General features: G+C 46.0%; 1 protein-coding gene across 1 annotated transcript in view; it reads right to left on the bottom strand.

The window, feature by feature from the left end:
- The window catches only part of KIF18B (kinesin family member 18B), a 59,450-nt gene extending 43,767 nt beyond the window's left edge, over window positions 1-15,683 (bottom strand). Inside the window, exons 1-4 of the mRNA XM_066607908.1 lie at window positions 15,621-15,683; window positions 13,178-13,529; window positions 5,087-5,244; window positions 3,493-3,597 (exon numbers count right to left, since the gene is read on the bottom strand). Of these exons, the coding sequence (XP_066464005.1) occupies window positions 3,493-3,597; window positions 5,087-5,244; window positions 13,178-13,499 (585 nt within the window). The 5' untranslated portion in view covers window positions 13,500-13,529; window positions 15,621-15,683. The remainder of the gene's footprint in view (window positions 1-3,492; window positions 3,598-5,086; window positions 5,245-13,177; window positions 13,530-15,620) is intronic.
- Window positions 15,684-15,749: the final 66 nt, after the last annotated feature.

Raw genomic sequence — 15,749 nt, 5'->3', positions numbered from 1 at the left:
CAACTTATGACCTTAGGTCATCAATAGTTTATGAATTGGGATCTACCACTTGGGATCCCCATCCATCAGCTGATCATCCAACCTGCTATCCAGTACAGCAGGCCGTATATGGTCATTGAAATCGAAATCAATAGGTGCGCCGCACTGCTATTCCACTTCGTGCTCCTATTACAGATATCCTGTCCTTGGCAGGAAGCAGAACAGCAGTGCTACCATTGATTTCAATGGGAGTGAAGCCGGCGCTCCCACTTCCTCTGCTAACCGCTAATGACGACGTCCGGCCTTCCTTCTGGACAACGGGTTGGACGATCAGCTGATCGACGAGGATCCTGAGCGGCAGACTCCAATCCATCAGCTACTGATGGCCTATCCAGAGGATAGGTAATCAGTTGAAAGATTAAAAAAAAACAAAACAAAAAAAAAAAACGCAGAAACTCCCATTAAAGCAATAGTAACCATTTGAATGCGAAACATACAGACTTGGGACGGATCTTAGGTCTGTATGGGGATATTTGACCAAGGGTTCATGGTAACTAAAAACATGATGACCAGCGGCAAAACGCAGGCTTTCATAAGTACCCTTTTTCCAAGCATCTTGTATAGATGTATATCTGCCCAAAACCAATGCAGTCAGGCAGATAAGAGAAGTGTAACGTATTGATGTAATGCTGCGGAGAAATGGCCAGCAAGTATGTAAGCTTTTGCAGATGGTTTATAAATAAAAGACAGAACCACATTTGCTTGTTACAGAAACGCCCTGTGACCAATATTGTTTCCCATGAAAGAAAGTATAGTGCAAGAATGGGGAGTCGAATTGTTAATGAGGTGCATCACAAGGACTTCTCTGAAGGGTGTTAATTGCTGCATTGCATACTACTGTCAATATAAACAAATGGGGGGACATTATCTAGTGGACTCAATATAACCTTGTGTGTGAAGAGGAACTATATTAATGACACATCTTCCCCAATAGGCTGTCTGCAGCTTTCCAAAGTGAGTCTGCGAGAAATCGCAAAGTTATGAAGCCAATGGCTTACTTCACACTTGCGATGTTTTGACGCTTGCGATGCAGCATGAAAACAAAATTGAAGCATGCCATTTTTGCGATTTTTCCCATTGCTTTCAATGAGGCAGGTGCTGCTGTTGCCGGCCCTATTGGAAACAATGGGTGATTATTGTGATCCCCTGCTAGAGATGTGACAGCTGCAGCAGGAGATTCCTTCAACTCCCCAGGAATGCGAGGTGGTCACATCCAGGGGTTTAAAGGGGTTGTCTCGCGCCAAAACGTTTTTTGTTTTTTTTTCCCATAGGCCCCCCGTTCGGCGCAGGACAACCCCAAAGGATGTGTTAAAAAAAAAAAAAAAAAAAAATTTTATTACTTACCCGAATCCCCGCTCTGCGATGTCTTCCTTCTTCCTTCACCAAGATTGCCGCCGGGATCTTCACCCACGATGCACCGCGGGTCTTCTCCCATGGTGCACCGTGGGCTCTGTGCGGTCCATTGCCGATTCCCGCCTCCTGATTGGCTGGAATCGGCACACGTGATGGGGCGGAGCTACGAGGACCAGCTCTCCGGCACGAGCGGCGGCATTCACCAGGAAGAAGACCGCACAGCGCAAGCGCGTCTAAAAGAGCAAGAAGACATCAGAATTAGACGGATCCATGGCGATGGGGACGCTAGCAACGGAGCAGGTAAGTGAATAACTTCTGTATGGCTCATATTTAATGCACGATGTACATTACAAAGTGCATTAATATGGCCATACAGAAGTGTATAACCCCACTTGCTGCCGCGAGACAACCCCTTTAACTTGTCCTTAACGGAGCCAGCGGCGGCAGCAGCACCAGTCCCATTGATATACATAGGAAGATCATCGCATTCTCCTGTGACAGCAGCGGTAGGGGGATTCCCTCACCCCAGTGGGGAGTTCCATCATCACTGACAGCAGCAGAAGGCTGTTCAGTGATGAGAGGTCTTCCGCGGGAGTGAAGAAATTCAGGAGATCTCTCTGTTTTCAATGGGGGTGGCCCTGCTGCTGCTGACCCCATTGAGACGATATTAAACCCCTCGATGTGACAGCATTGAGGGGTTTCACATCCAAGGAACCCCCTGCTGCAGTTGTCACAGCTGTTTCCTTGTGAAAACACCTTCTGAAGGTTTGCAAGAGCAATATCGGGACGTGAATCACAGCCCAATATCGCTTTCGCCAGTGTGCAGGAGCCATAAATGCGTGCTGCGGAAGAACGATCAGTGATAAATCATTAGATTCTTGCTGATCGCATCTTTCACGTGGACCTAAAAATCATGGTTTGTCTGCAGTAATTTTTTTGATATTAACATATAGCGTAACGATTTCTGACTAGAAAGAAGTGGCAGAAGGAGTGACTGGAGCCGCGGTTATGATCCAGTGAATGATTAAATCTACCCAACCATTGTTCAGTGTAACTGCATATCAAGCAAACGATATACGCTTACTACTTCACCGCTGGTCGTATGTTCGTTCCAATTTATCTTGCCATGCAAAATGGCTCCAAGAAAAGATGCATCAGAATTGTTATTTCATGGGAACTACAAGTATTTACTTAAACATATGTCAAGAGGGGTGAGGAGGTTCTCCTTAAACCACCATTAGGTCATGGGCCTTATTAAAGCATACCTGCATGTTCAGATGACGTTTCAGAATAAGCTGCTGAGTGTACATAAGGAATAACACTATATCTATTCACTATATGACTTGTATCTGGCATATAATCACCAGTTTTCCCCCTATACTGGCTGTATATCTAGTTCTCAATTGTACCTGAACTGATGGGTGGAGACTGCTGCTATGCTGTCTTCTGTACATCACACAGAGAAAATGGCAGATTCTGCTCATGGTAGCGCACACAGAAAACTAACCACAGTATTGATGACATTATACAACAGTATTGAGCAGCATAGATGCAATGTCAGTAGTTGTGAGATTGTAAATAACTTGCTAGAAGCTGTAGTCACTTCTCTCTGCTTCTATCTTCCTCCTCACCTCTCCATAGATCTATATGGGCAGCCTGAGACAACAGCACAGGCATCCCTCTTCCTCCTTTTGTGTTTTGTCTTGGTGTCGGTTACTAGAGACAGACTTCACACGACAACAGGCAGTGGACAACAAGTTAAGAGGAAGTGAGCCCCCTAGTGGCTAACACTTTAGAGGAGGTTTTCAGCACAAAAACATTTCAGTTAAGTAAAAAGAGGTATCACCCAAGCACAAGCCTATTTAAAGTGCAATGTCGGTTTATTTAAAGGGTATATTTACTTACAGAAAGGTGAGATTGTGGTATAATCTAGTGAAACATACATACTGCACCCCTGATTTGTCAGTCACATGACATATGCCCATGTCGTCAGGAGTGTATGTGCTAGCTGTTTAACTCAACCTACAAACCCACTTTCAGCAGTGTTTCTACATGAACACCTCGGGCTTGTACTTTGAAGATGGAGGCATACACACTAACCTGATGAAAGGAGAGGCCCTGAACTACAACTCCTTTCACAGGATCTTCTCGGATTGCCAAAAAGCCTTTTGGTTCAAGCAGGTCTTGGATCTGTTCATTGTACACCTAAAAAAACAAAAAACAAAAAAAAAAACAAACTTTTTTTAAAGACACTAAAATGCTCTCCCAATGCTATAGAAACAAAATCCTAAGATCGGAATAGAACCAAGAGGTTCAGGCTGTGTGAACTTTTATAAGTTTTATGCTTTCCATTTTTATTAGTGTTAAATTTAGATCAATTCTATGCTTAAAAGGGTTTTCCTATTACTCCACAGGCACTCCGTACTTCCTGGTTGCTGCTAACCAGAACATGTGACTGCTGCAGCCAATCACCGACCACAGTAGTGGCCTTCTATAGCAAGTGATTGGCTGCAGCAGTCACATGTCCTGGTCAGCAGCAAACAGGAAATACAGATTGGCTGTGGAGCAATTTTTGGTAATGCAGATGATTGATTCACTACATTATATATTTAAAGAAGTATTTTAATACAAGACTGTTACAGCACATCACAACAGCATACAGGACCTCTATCATCACTAAAACAATTGGACAGATCTAGTTCTCCTGCACAGAGCTGTAGTTCCCCGGAAGCTGGAGAGTGACGGGGTGCAGACAACTTCCTGCCCTACCACTTTCTTGTGGTTTAGCAGTTGCCTCAAATACTAAGAAAAGCCTCTATAGAGAATTCTGGACATGCCAGGAACATGGGAATGTATCACCTATATATTCTTTTACTTATCAAAGCCAGATAGATTTGAAACAAATAATGTGCCTTGCTGTTTTTCTTTTTCTGAGGATAGGATTTAAAATTTTTTTTTCTGTACATAATCGTGGGGGGGAAGGGGTATCCTAGCCAAGCTGCTGGTAACAGCGGTCAGAGACACACGTTACAGTAGCAATGAGCCTGTAGTTTGGAAAGAACTCACTGACTTCAATGGGAGAATGTTGTGGGCATGCTCTGTGACATGTGCATAGGTCATCATACAGGGGAAGGGGGAAGACGTGTGCTATGAACATCACCAATAGTGCATGGTAGATCCTCTCATTTACATATAGGTCTTACTACTCATTGTAACCCTGCTTTTGAGGACAACAAGATGATTGCTGTAAACTTTTCTCTACAGAACAGGAAGTGTCAAATTATTATTATTAGGCTTAATGGTCAGAGTGAGAACTGCAGGGTTTCAGGATTCTTTTAACTCCAGCTGGGGAAAATGGAAAACACCAAAAGTTCTTAAAAATAGGTTTAAAATAAAATAAAAAAAAAAAAAAGAAGAAGGGTAAGGGCTCCTACACACTTGCGTTTTTTAACGCTGCGTTTTTTTGTTAACGCGATTGTCAATGGGACTTTCTAATGTTAAAAACGCAATGCAACAAAAACGCAAGTTGAGTTGCGTTTTTAACATTAGAAAGTCCCATTGGCAATCGCGTTAACAAAAAACGCAAGTGTGTGGGAGCCCTTAATAGTTGATTTTCAGATGACACATTCCCCTTCACTGCTTCTATAAATGAGTTACAACAGGTCATTTACTTTGATGAGGACACAGTCCATACCTCCAAGTAGGAGATGAGCACCTCACAGGACTTCTCCTCCTTGATTGCTTCTATTCTCTGATATAGTTCGACCATAGTGAGAAACATTACTCCAGGGTCAGCTTCACTTCCCAACATTGTATGCGTCTTCCCTGCTCCAGTAGCTCCATAAGCAAAAACTAGAGGATAATAAAAAAAAGATAAGTGTTAACTCATACAGCAGATACTTCATGTTTTTTTCCCCAGGTTTTCACCACCCAACCGCTGGGACCTGCACCAATTCCGAGACCAGTTGGGTATCCAGTTTCCCCGTCCCTCCTCACTTCCAGGTGGCTTCTCCCACCCACAGTGAGGTCATTGAATGGACCGCAGGTCGCACTAACGCAGCCATCGCTCCATTCATTGCAACGCTGCTGACAAAAATAGCCAAGTGGTTTCTACTCAACTGTGTTCTGCAGTCCTGTTGAAAATTAATGGAGAGGTGATGATGCAGCGCTGTGCCGCCCCATTCAATCTCCTCCACACTGCAGGGGCTGCAGTGAGCAGGACGGGGAAGGGGAAACAGGACCCCACTGATCAGCTACTTATCCCCTATCCCATAGATAGGGCATAATTTGTCACAACCGTAATACCCCTTTAAAAAGGGTTAATAACTCCACTCATCTCCATGTCTTAACCCCAAAAAGGGTTTAACAAGAGCAGTAAAGAGAAAAAAAAAAAGGGTGCAGAACCCCCTCCCTTTCTGGCGTCACCCAATAGTTTAAAAAAAAAAAAGTTTCTGACAAATAATGTATTAGGATTAGAGATGAACGAACCTACTCGTTTCGAGTAATTACTTGATCGAGCACCGCGATTTTCGAGTACTTCCGTACTCGGGTGAAAAGATTCGGGGGGGGCGGGGGGAGGCATGGCGGAGCGGGGGGGGGGGGGGGGGGGGGGGGGGGGGGGGGGGTAGCAGCGGGGAGCTCTCTCCCTCTCCCACCCCCCCACCGCCCCCCTGCAACCCCCACACTCACCCACGGCGCCCCCCGAATCTTTTCACCCGAGTACAGTAGTACTCGAAAATCGCAGCGCTCGGACGAAAAAGGGGCGTGTCCGAGTAGGTTCGCTCATCTCTAATTAGGATCTGTTCACCCGTTCGGTATACAATGCATATGCCACTCCCTCAAGAGCCGAAGTGACACCATAATCAGTAGACGTCTTCATTCAACCGATCTGTAAAGACTCCATACTAAGACCTAAACTGATCACAGCATGGTAAAATAAGGTAACTGAAGTTGTGCTAAATAAGTGATCTTTTAGGGTGCCTTCACACTTGTGAGAAAATTGCACGTTTGAGCGATGCGAGAGAGTGAAAACGCGAAATTACGAAACCCATGCTTTTCAGTGGTTTTATTCTCATCTGTGATGTTCACTCATGCGATGTTGTGAGAAAAAAAAAAAAAAATGTAAAAAAAAATTGTGGCATGTCCTGTCTGCGTTTTGCTTTTTTTTTTTTGTTCAAATCTCCCAAATGTCACTATGAAGCCTCCTATCGCATCGCAAAGCAAGAACTTGTGATTTCCGTGTGATGTGTTTTAAACATTAGAGAGTCCTAATCACTCAAAATTAGCGGGCTTATTGCCTAATATGCATTATATCTAAATGCCCAGCGGGCAGACGATAGCTTGTGGTTGCATCCCTAACTACATTAAATCAGTGTCCAAATAAAGTAAGCTTTATCCTTCCCATCAGACTCCTGTCCACATCGCTGGGAATCATACGGGGGTCCCCACTAAGGACTCCGCATCATACTTTATCTCAGTGATCGTCTTGGTATAAAGTATCGCTAGAAAGCCACCCTAGTCCCCCGACATGTTTCACCAACTTCGTGGCATCATCAGGGGAATGGGGTTGCCAAGAGCGCCCCTTGCAGTTTGACAACTCCTATATAAGCCAGGGGAGGACATATATTTGGACAGTGATTTAATCTTCCAAACCCTCCAGTGTTCTCTGTATTAAACATTTTGCCTTCTCCATTTTAGTGCTCCTATAGGGCGTATGCTGACCAACGTATGGCACGCACGTAATACGTTGTACCAGTCTGCCATAGGCTCTCATGTAGCCGCTCACACATATATGCACACTAGAAAAATTGCAGCACAGTCTTATCTTGGTACGTATTAGGCGCGCATACATGCCAAGTAGTGCATGGCGATTGGCGGCACAGCAAGTGCGGTGAAATACAGCTGTATGACGCTGGTCTTAATAGAATGAATAGAAGTTGAATTTTAATTGGGAATGCCACCAGAAGCTATCGTCTGCCCACTGGGCATTTTGATATAGACTACTTTTATGTGGCCCACACTGTATTTCGGGCACATGCTCATTCGGACCACCTATAGATTCCCTCTCTGAACACAGACGTTCAAACAGACACGCTGGTTTGCTGTTGGATTAAACTGCTTATAGGGATTGGTTTCCAGTAATTATTTCCAATAACGACAATTACAGCAAGAACATTTCATGCAGATCAGATCAGGATTGGATTCAGTAAGGCTTCTTTCAGACTCTGGTTTTGTCTCAGATTTCTGGCTACTGTGAGACGGTGACCGGCAAGGTGCTGGAGGGCAGGTATATTTCGCCTAGGATGCTCTCCTATGCTGCCTTGGGGAGCGCTTGGGCAGATGCGTGCCACCGAGCAGCCTGGGCTCGGTGGAGGAAGCCGGCAGTATAGTGTTAGTAGCATTAAGCCACTAACATGTTGTAGTATGTAAGTGGCTCCAAGCCACATAATCCGGGCCGGCTTTTCCTGGAGTGACCAAAGTGAAGGGTGGGATGGTCACTCCCACGTACCAGGTGGGGCTGGTACCAGGCCTTATAAAGCCTGGGCCTACAGGGCCAGGAGGAGAGCTGAGACCTCTGCAGGTCTGAGAGTCCTGGCTAGCTGTGTGCAGGAGCCATTTTGGGTTACCAGTGTGTAGACAGGAACGCTACATGTTTAGTAAGTGCTCAGACGAGCAGGATTTACTTTATGTTTGCCTGATGTAAAGGCCTGTATTTTGCTTTGTTTGCTTGGAAATAAACCCAGGCAAAGCCTGGACTAAAGACTTTATCCCATGTATCACTGTCTCTGACTGCTTATGCCCAGGTTGCTACCGATCCTAAACGCTAATCCCTCACACTACACAGTGATGGAAAGCAGAACGGAGCTGGAGAGCTCAGTATGTGAGACGTCTTAGATCTCCGTTTCACATAGTATCCGTCCATGTCACTCCGCAAGGACGGCGCTTTTCTATCCAGTTTAAAAGACTAAGGCCTCATGTCCACGGGGAAAATCAGATCCGCTGCAGATTCTACATGTAGAATCTGCAGCGGGTCCCTCCTGCCCCGCGGACATGAGCGCCGAAAATAAGAATTTAAAAGCATTTACCTATCCGGCGCGGGCGGAGAAGATCAGCTGTTCCTCACGGCCGGATCTTCATTTTCGGCCGGCGGATGAATTCCTGACGCCGGCGGCACGTCGCCGGCACGTCGCCGACGTGCCGCGCGCATGCGCCGGGCACATCCGCCGAGCCGAAGCAAGGAAGATGCGGCCGTGAGGAACAGCTGACCTTCCCCGCCCGCGCCGGATGGTAAATACTTTAAATGCCTATTTTAGGTCTCCCGCGGATCCGGACGGCTTCCATAGGCTTCAATAGAAGCCCGCGGGAGCCGTCCCCGCGGGAGACCCGCACGAAAATGGAGCATGGTCCGGATTTTTCCATGCTCCATTTTTTTTTAAATCCCTTTTATTGACGATCCGCGGGTATTTATCTACCCGCGGGTGGTCAATGCATCCCTATGGGATGCGGATCCGCATGCGGGAGATCCGCTGCGGATCTTAAATCATATTTTGCCCGTGGACATGAGCCCTAACAGGAGTGGAACCCATGTGAAACGGAGACCATAGAGGTCTCGCACTTATTAACCCCCTACGGTTCCTTCTTGCCTTCTATTTGTCATTAAAGAGATAATGTCTCTTTAAACAAATTTACAGGCAATTTTTCACATTCAAGAAGTTACAGACAATTGAAGTCCATTTGCGGACTTCCGACTTTTCCTACATGTGACTACAAAGCATCTTGTGTGCAGCAACTGCCACAATGTACCAATAGACTCAATGCAATGAAGAACAGACGGCAGGGATTATTTACTAATGTGGTAATGGAGCATGGCTGAGAAGAAGCAGACGGATTCTTTATATGTCCGATGGCTCAAAAGAAAATCCATTCTAGTTAACTATTGCTTACATGAATTCAATACCAGGCTCTGGCTGCAGGACCGTTGGGGTAAATGAGCCCAATAACACGGACAAGGCCACTGATGTTCACTAAGACTTAAAATATTAAGTGATTTGCAGAATTATAATGTCACAGTGAGAACTGCTCAGAAGTGGAGAAATCGATGCATGTGATAGTGGGAAGCTGGGTGGGGCTGGCAGGCATAAGGTGGCAGGAAGAGGATGTTGCAGGCACCAACAAGCCACCATGTCTTGGCCAGGATATGGTTAATAAATAGAGATGAGCGAACGTACTCGGATAAGCACTACTCGTCCGAGTAATGTGCTTTATCCGAGTACCGCTGTACTCGTCTTGAAAGATTCGGGAGCTGCCGCTGCTGACAGGTGAGTCGCAGCGGGGAGCGGGGCAGAGCGGGCGGGAGAGAAGGAGAGAAAGATCTCCCCTCCGTTCCTTCCCGCTCTCCCCTGCAGCTCCCCGCTCCGCAGCGCGTCCCGAATCTTTCAGGACGAGTACAGCGGTACTCGGATAAGGCACATTACTCGGACGAGTAGTGCTTATCCGAGTACGTTCGCTCATCTCTATTAATAAACTGAAGGTTTACCCTAGGTGAAGGAAGATATAGCTATACATGCAGGAGTTTGTATCTGCGCATTCCAAGTCACAACTTTTAACTTTTCCATTTTTTGTAGCCATAGTTCTTGGTTTTCTGCTAAATGAGTTACAGTTTTCATCAGTACCATTTTGGGGTACGAACACTCTCCTACCCAAAGTAACTGGACACCTGAGCAAGAATCAATAGCAGTATTTATTTTCATACATTAATACTTAGCGGGCTCCTTTGGTCCTATTAACATGAGATACTCTTTGTGGCATACTTTCTACTAATATCTGATACATTTCAGCTAGTATTTCCCTCCATTCATCCTGCAAATCTCTGGCAAGATCTCTGAAAGATGGATGCTGTTCATATTTACTGACCCAATGTTCCAGTTTGTCCCAAAGATATTCAGTAGGGTGCAGCCAGTCCAATCGTGGAACATCCATATTCTCATACCAACCTACAACAGCGTTGGATTTGTGACAAGGCGTGTTGTCTTGTTAGAAGTATTGCTGACCATTACCAGAGTATTCCCACATGATCGTCAGCACATTATCGTCTAGGATGTCAGAGTTCACCTCCGTGTTGATGGTTCTTACCACTACAACCAATGGACTAAAGACCATACCACGTAGAGCATCCCCAACCATAACGGAACCTTCGCTGTACTTAACTGTTGGCACAACACACTTCGGTAAAAGGCTTCCCCAGGATCTTCCACACACGGGTACATCCATCTGATTTGAAGTAGTAGGATGACTCATACTACTCATGGGAGTAGTATGAGTCACCACTCCATAAAACATTCTAACATTGCTCAACTATCCAATAACGTGTTTGACAGTAGGAATGACGCAGCATTGCTCCTTGCACCATTGTGGATAGGCTAATGAATCCATCTTCTTTGAGAGACGCCCCCAGATATTGCAGGATGAATGGAGGGTAAGACCAGCTGAAGTGTATTGGACGTTAGTAGAAAGTATGCCACAGGAGCCCCACTAACTATTAACCCCTTGAGTGGCACGCCCGGAAATTTTCCGGGACGAGCTCCACTGCTCATAGCAACATAGCCCGGAAGATTTCCGGACTATGTATCACTATGGGAGCTGCAGAGCACAATGCCACAAGCTGTGACATTGTGCTCTGCCTGTACAGTCCCACAGAGAACAAAGCAAGGGCTTTGAAAAACCAGCAGAAGATATTGCCGATATGTCGGCAACCTCCTGCTTTGTTTACAGGTTGCCATAGAGACCATCGGCTTGTCAGAAGCAAGCCGATGGTCTCCGTGGCAGGGAGAGCTGGTTGTTAGCTGTCAGAGGACAGCTAGGTACTAGCTCTTACAGCAGAGATCAGAGAAAACCTCCGATCTCTGCTGTGTTAACCCTTTACATGCTGCAGTCTATGTGACTGCAGCATGTAAAGGGCTGTCACTGCAGCATGTAAAGGGCTCTCACCATCGGACCCCTGGAATGTGATCAGGGGGTCCTGATGGGTCCCTGTGGAAGTCCCCTAAAGGGACAAAAAAAAAAATTAAAAAAAAAAAAAAAAAAAAAAAAAAAAAAAAAGGTAAAAAATTATAAAAAAAAATAATAAAAACACTTGTCTCCCTTTACTTTGTAAAAAATCAAAAATACAATCACACATGTGGTATCCATGCGTCGTAATGACCCAGAGAAGGAAGTTAATACATTATTTAACCCCTTAATGACATGGCCCCTTTTTTTCTTTTTTCCCCCCATTTCTTTTTTTCCTCCCCCCTGTTTAAAAAAAAATCACAACTTGTCCCGCAAAAAACAAGCCCTTATATGGCCATGTCAATGGAAAAATGAAAAAGTTATGGCTCTTGAGACGCAACTGCAAAATTAGTTGAAATTCAATGATTAGACCATTTTAAAAAACCTGCCCTGGTGGGCACGACAGGGTGGTAGGAAACCCGCCACTCAAGGGGTTAAAGAAAACCTGTCATTTGCTATGAGTACCATAAACTAAGTTATGGTGTACAGACAACAGATTCCTAGGAAGATGTATATTATTTATACCCCCAAACAGAATGCAATGAAACCATCTACTGTCAGTCAGATGGACACCACTTTGGTTAATTTCATTTATATTTAGAGTACAGAATAACGCAGTTGAAACAAAGTTGCATCCGTTTCACGACTGACGGCGAATGGTTCCATCACAATGATGTTTTCGCCACCTGTGATGGAATCCCATGGAGTAGTGACAAACACTGTGAGAACAGTTCCTTACACTCAACCTAGGTCCTAATAACCTCTCCCACATGACAGACCTGGAAGTGAAACACTGGCTGCCATGGCAACTTATTGTTACTCAGTTCATCAACTTTCATTTGGACTGTATTGGAGCTTAGAGAATTGTTCGGGAGATTGAACCGTCAGCTGGCAGCCTGTCTGGCCGATTTAACAGTGAAAGGGATTCTGCAGCCCGCTATGTACTGCACTGGAATACATGCAGGGTGAAGAATGAAAATGGTTCAAGATTTTAGGGAAAAAAAAAAAATAAAAATAATGATTTTTAACCCAATGTTAAAAAAAAAATAAAAATAATAAATTATGATATGCCCTTAGGCCGTTGCACAAACTGATTTGCATTGCAGATTCCTAGATCACTGACCACGCGATCCACTGTTGAACACGGGCATTGAAAGGCATGTATTTTCGTTCACACTCTGATATGAACTGCATATTCCACTAGCGGAAGAAAATCGCACCATGCTCTATTTTGCCGTGGAATCCACGCAAATCGCCTCTATTGAGGTCATCTGACCCGCAGCTCATACGCAAAGCCACCGAGCGGAAAATACAAATATGCCAAAAAGAAAACAAGAAAAAAAAAAACAAACTATACTGCGCATGACCACCTGCAAGCCTTTGCGGTCATGCGCAGCACAGTTATAGAAGGCACACAGGGTGACCAGCCGGGCTCACAGCTGGAATGTGCATGCGGAATCCAACCAACTCATGTGAGCCCAGCCTTAAAGAGATCTTTTTGCACCCACCAGTGATGTGGATCTGCTGTGTGGATCTGTGCAGTAGTTTTGGAGAAACTTTCCTTTTACCAGTAGCAGAACATGCGAGTTTCTCTAAAACTACTGCACAGATCCACACAGCAGACATATGGCTGCAATCAGTGTGACAGGCACTACCTCATGGTGCCCTCGGTGAGGACTACAAAAAGATGGCGACAAGGTCTCTTTAAGGTATCCATAGTCTTTACTTGATTTCTTACCTGAACAGTTGTAGCCATTTAATACTCCATCGAGGATCGGCTTAGTTGTATGCTCAAACACATCTTGTTGGCTGCTTGGTTCACCAAAAACACGGTCAAATATGAATTTTAGATCCTTTCCTTTGCGTTTTGTTCCATCGTGACCCTTAAAGTTGGAGAAGATGCCTGAGGTCTCGGGCTCATCAGGGTCAAATACCAGAATGTTCTGATCCACTACTTGCACCACCGAGTACTGGTTCCCTTCTTGCTCCCTGGAGTTAGTGGGACGGACACGGACCACCACAGAAACGTTCCCTTCTTCAGCCGCCACAGGAGCAGCCATGTTGAAGTGACAAGACAACCGGTGTCAGTCCTGTGAGGATTAAGGATCAGGTCACTGGTTATTGTCAGTTCTTTCACTGCCTCCTACGGACACCTATGGAGGTGCTTATCCCTCGTCCATGGACTCACTCATCAGCTGGAATGGATTGTCCAGGATTTTAGGAACTCTTAAAACAACTTCAATTACCAGGAAAAAATAAAGTCCACTAATAAGGATGTTAGTATATGGTTGTCCGGAGTCTGCCGGGCAGAAAATACTCATCCTAGCGGCTCACTACGCTGGGTTATAGATGGGGGTCTGTGTCATGTGACAGGACCACCATCACTGCCAAAAAGTAGAAACTTAAGGCTGCCTGCACACGGGCGGGTTGGACCCTACATGCGGGATCTAACCCAGTGCCCAGGGGGCGACCCCAGCCTACCTCTCCGGCATCTTCTCTTCTCTGCTGCGGATGTGCCGGCGCACATGCACAGTACAGATGACGTGGCTTCCGCAATGATGATTGCAGAATGGCCGTGGGAGCGGACAACTTCCATTGACTTCAATGGAAGCCGGCCGTGTGTAGCCCACACAAAATCGTGGCATGCCATGATTTCTTCCCCACGAGCAGACCATCGCAATCGATTTCCACTCATGGACATGAAATCATGTATTGCCATAACAGCCTATGGGTGGTATTTGCTGCAGAACCCAGAGGTGGACGCCCACTCCGGATTCTGCAATGCAAATCTGCCCGTGTGCAGCCGGCCTAAAACATAACTTTTATTGAACCATTTAAAAACTTCAAGTGGCAAAATACACAAATATGTAATAAATAATACATTCCAATGGAAGGACCAGTGGATAACCAGTCAGTCAGATGGACCACAGGGACTGGTAACCATCATAGCAATCAGCCAATAATCCATATATCATCCCTGGGACTAGATGGGGCACAGATCTTTATTTTAGGGGGATCCTGACCGATTGTCATGAAGGAGTAGTTTTTGGATTATACCTATCCTGTGTGTTGTATCAGACCATATGGGGCAGGTACCAGCATGAGGCCGCTCGCTTTATAGCTTATACCCTACTATACGGGCACACAAGTGTCGGAGTGTGTAAACAGGGAGTTGTTTATCTAAGGACAACGGCACACGAACGGGTCAGATACCGCATGTGGGAGCCCGCAGCGGAATTCAACTCTGACTGCGACTGTCAACCCTGCATACCTGTTGAATTCTGTATTGCAGATGGTCGCGGCGAGTTGCCGGTCATGCGCAGTACAGATTTTTTTTTATGTCTTTGTTGCTCCCACGCAGTCGCTAGACGATTATGCAGGTACCCCTGACCTATATGCAATGTCAATTGTGGATGGTCCGCGGGTCAGACAGATTACTTCAATGGAAGCCGTCCGTGCGGAGCTCACACGAAAATAGAACATGCTGCGATTTTTCCTCCGCTCACAGAAATCGCAATTTGTTTCCAAGAATGCGTAGGAAAATTAGATTTGTTCTGCATGGCATTTGCTGCGGACACTGAAAACAGATTCCGCAGCAGAAATCCGTCCGTGTGCAGCCAGCCTAAGACTGCCTGTTAGCTGTGGATGGGGACGGGTGGCCGGATGAGATCTCCAGCCTCTCCGCCTCCATTCCTTGAGCGATCCTTGCTTCCGGGTGGAAGCACAGGAGCGGCCATTGCTGGGACGACTGTCAGACGTTTCTGTTCCCGACAATCATCCCGCGTAAAAGAACCCTGAGACGTTCCAGGCTACTCTGATTGGCTGATGCTGGCCCTGTGAACAGCACTGGCCAGGAGAAGCATGTAGTGTCTTAGGACCCTCTGGCGGGCACAGATTCCCATGATGATCGCGCCACTGCTTCTACGGAGGAACCACCATCACCAGTGAATGGAGGCGGCGCAGGGATAGTGAATTGTGCATAGCTGTGGACATCAGTGTTTGTCCAGGACCAGAGAGTCACTCTAAGGAGCAGAGAGGGACTGATACAGTCCCTCCAAGGGACAGAAGTCAGTAGCAGCGGCTGCCGTAACACGGCCTCACATTCACTTGTATGGAGGTGTGAGATCTGCAGGACTCAGGGACCCCGCATCATGTGACAGCCAGCCCACGTGACCACTCACCTACGGTAGTAGAACTAGAGTTGATAATCACGTCTCCACTTATCTTCTGTATTATTTAGGGTTGTTTCCCCCTAGAAGCCGCCCCGCCCCCATCGCCCCAAACTTCCGCCACTCGGAGTTCAAATCAAG

This window comes from Eleutherodactylus coqui, chromosome 6 (genome assembly GCF_035609145.1).
Source record: "Eleutherodactylus coqui strain aEleCoq1 chromosome 6, aEleCoq1.hap1, whole genome shotgun sequence".
NCBI lineage: Eukaryota > Metazoa > Chordata > Amphibia > Anura > Eleutherodactylidae > Eleutherodactylus > Eleutherodactylus coqui.
Note: the sequence above shows the minus strand (reverse complement) of the source record. Positions and strands in the feature narration are given on the sequence as shown.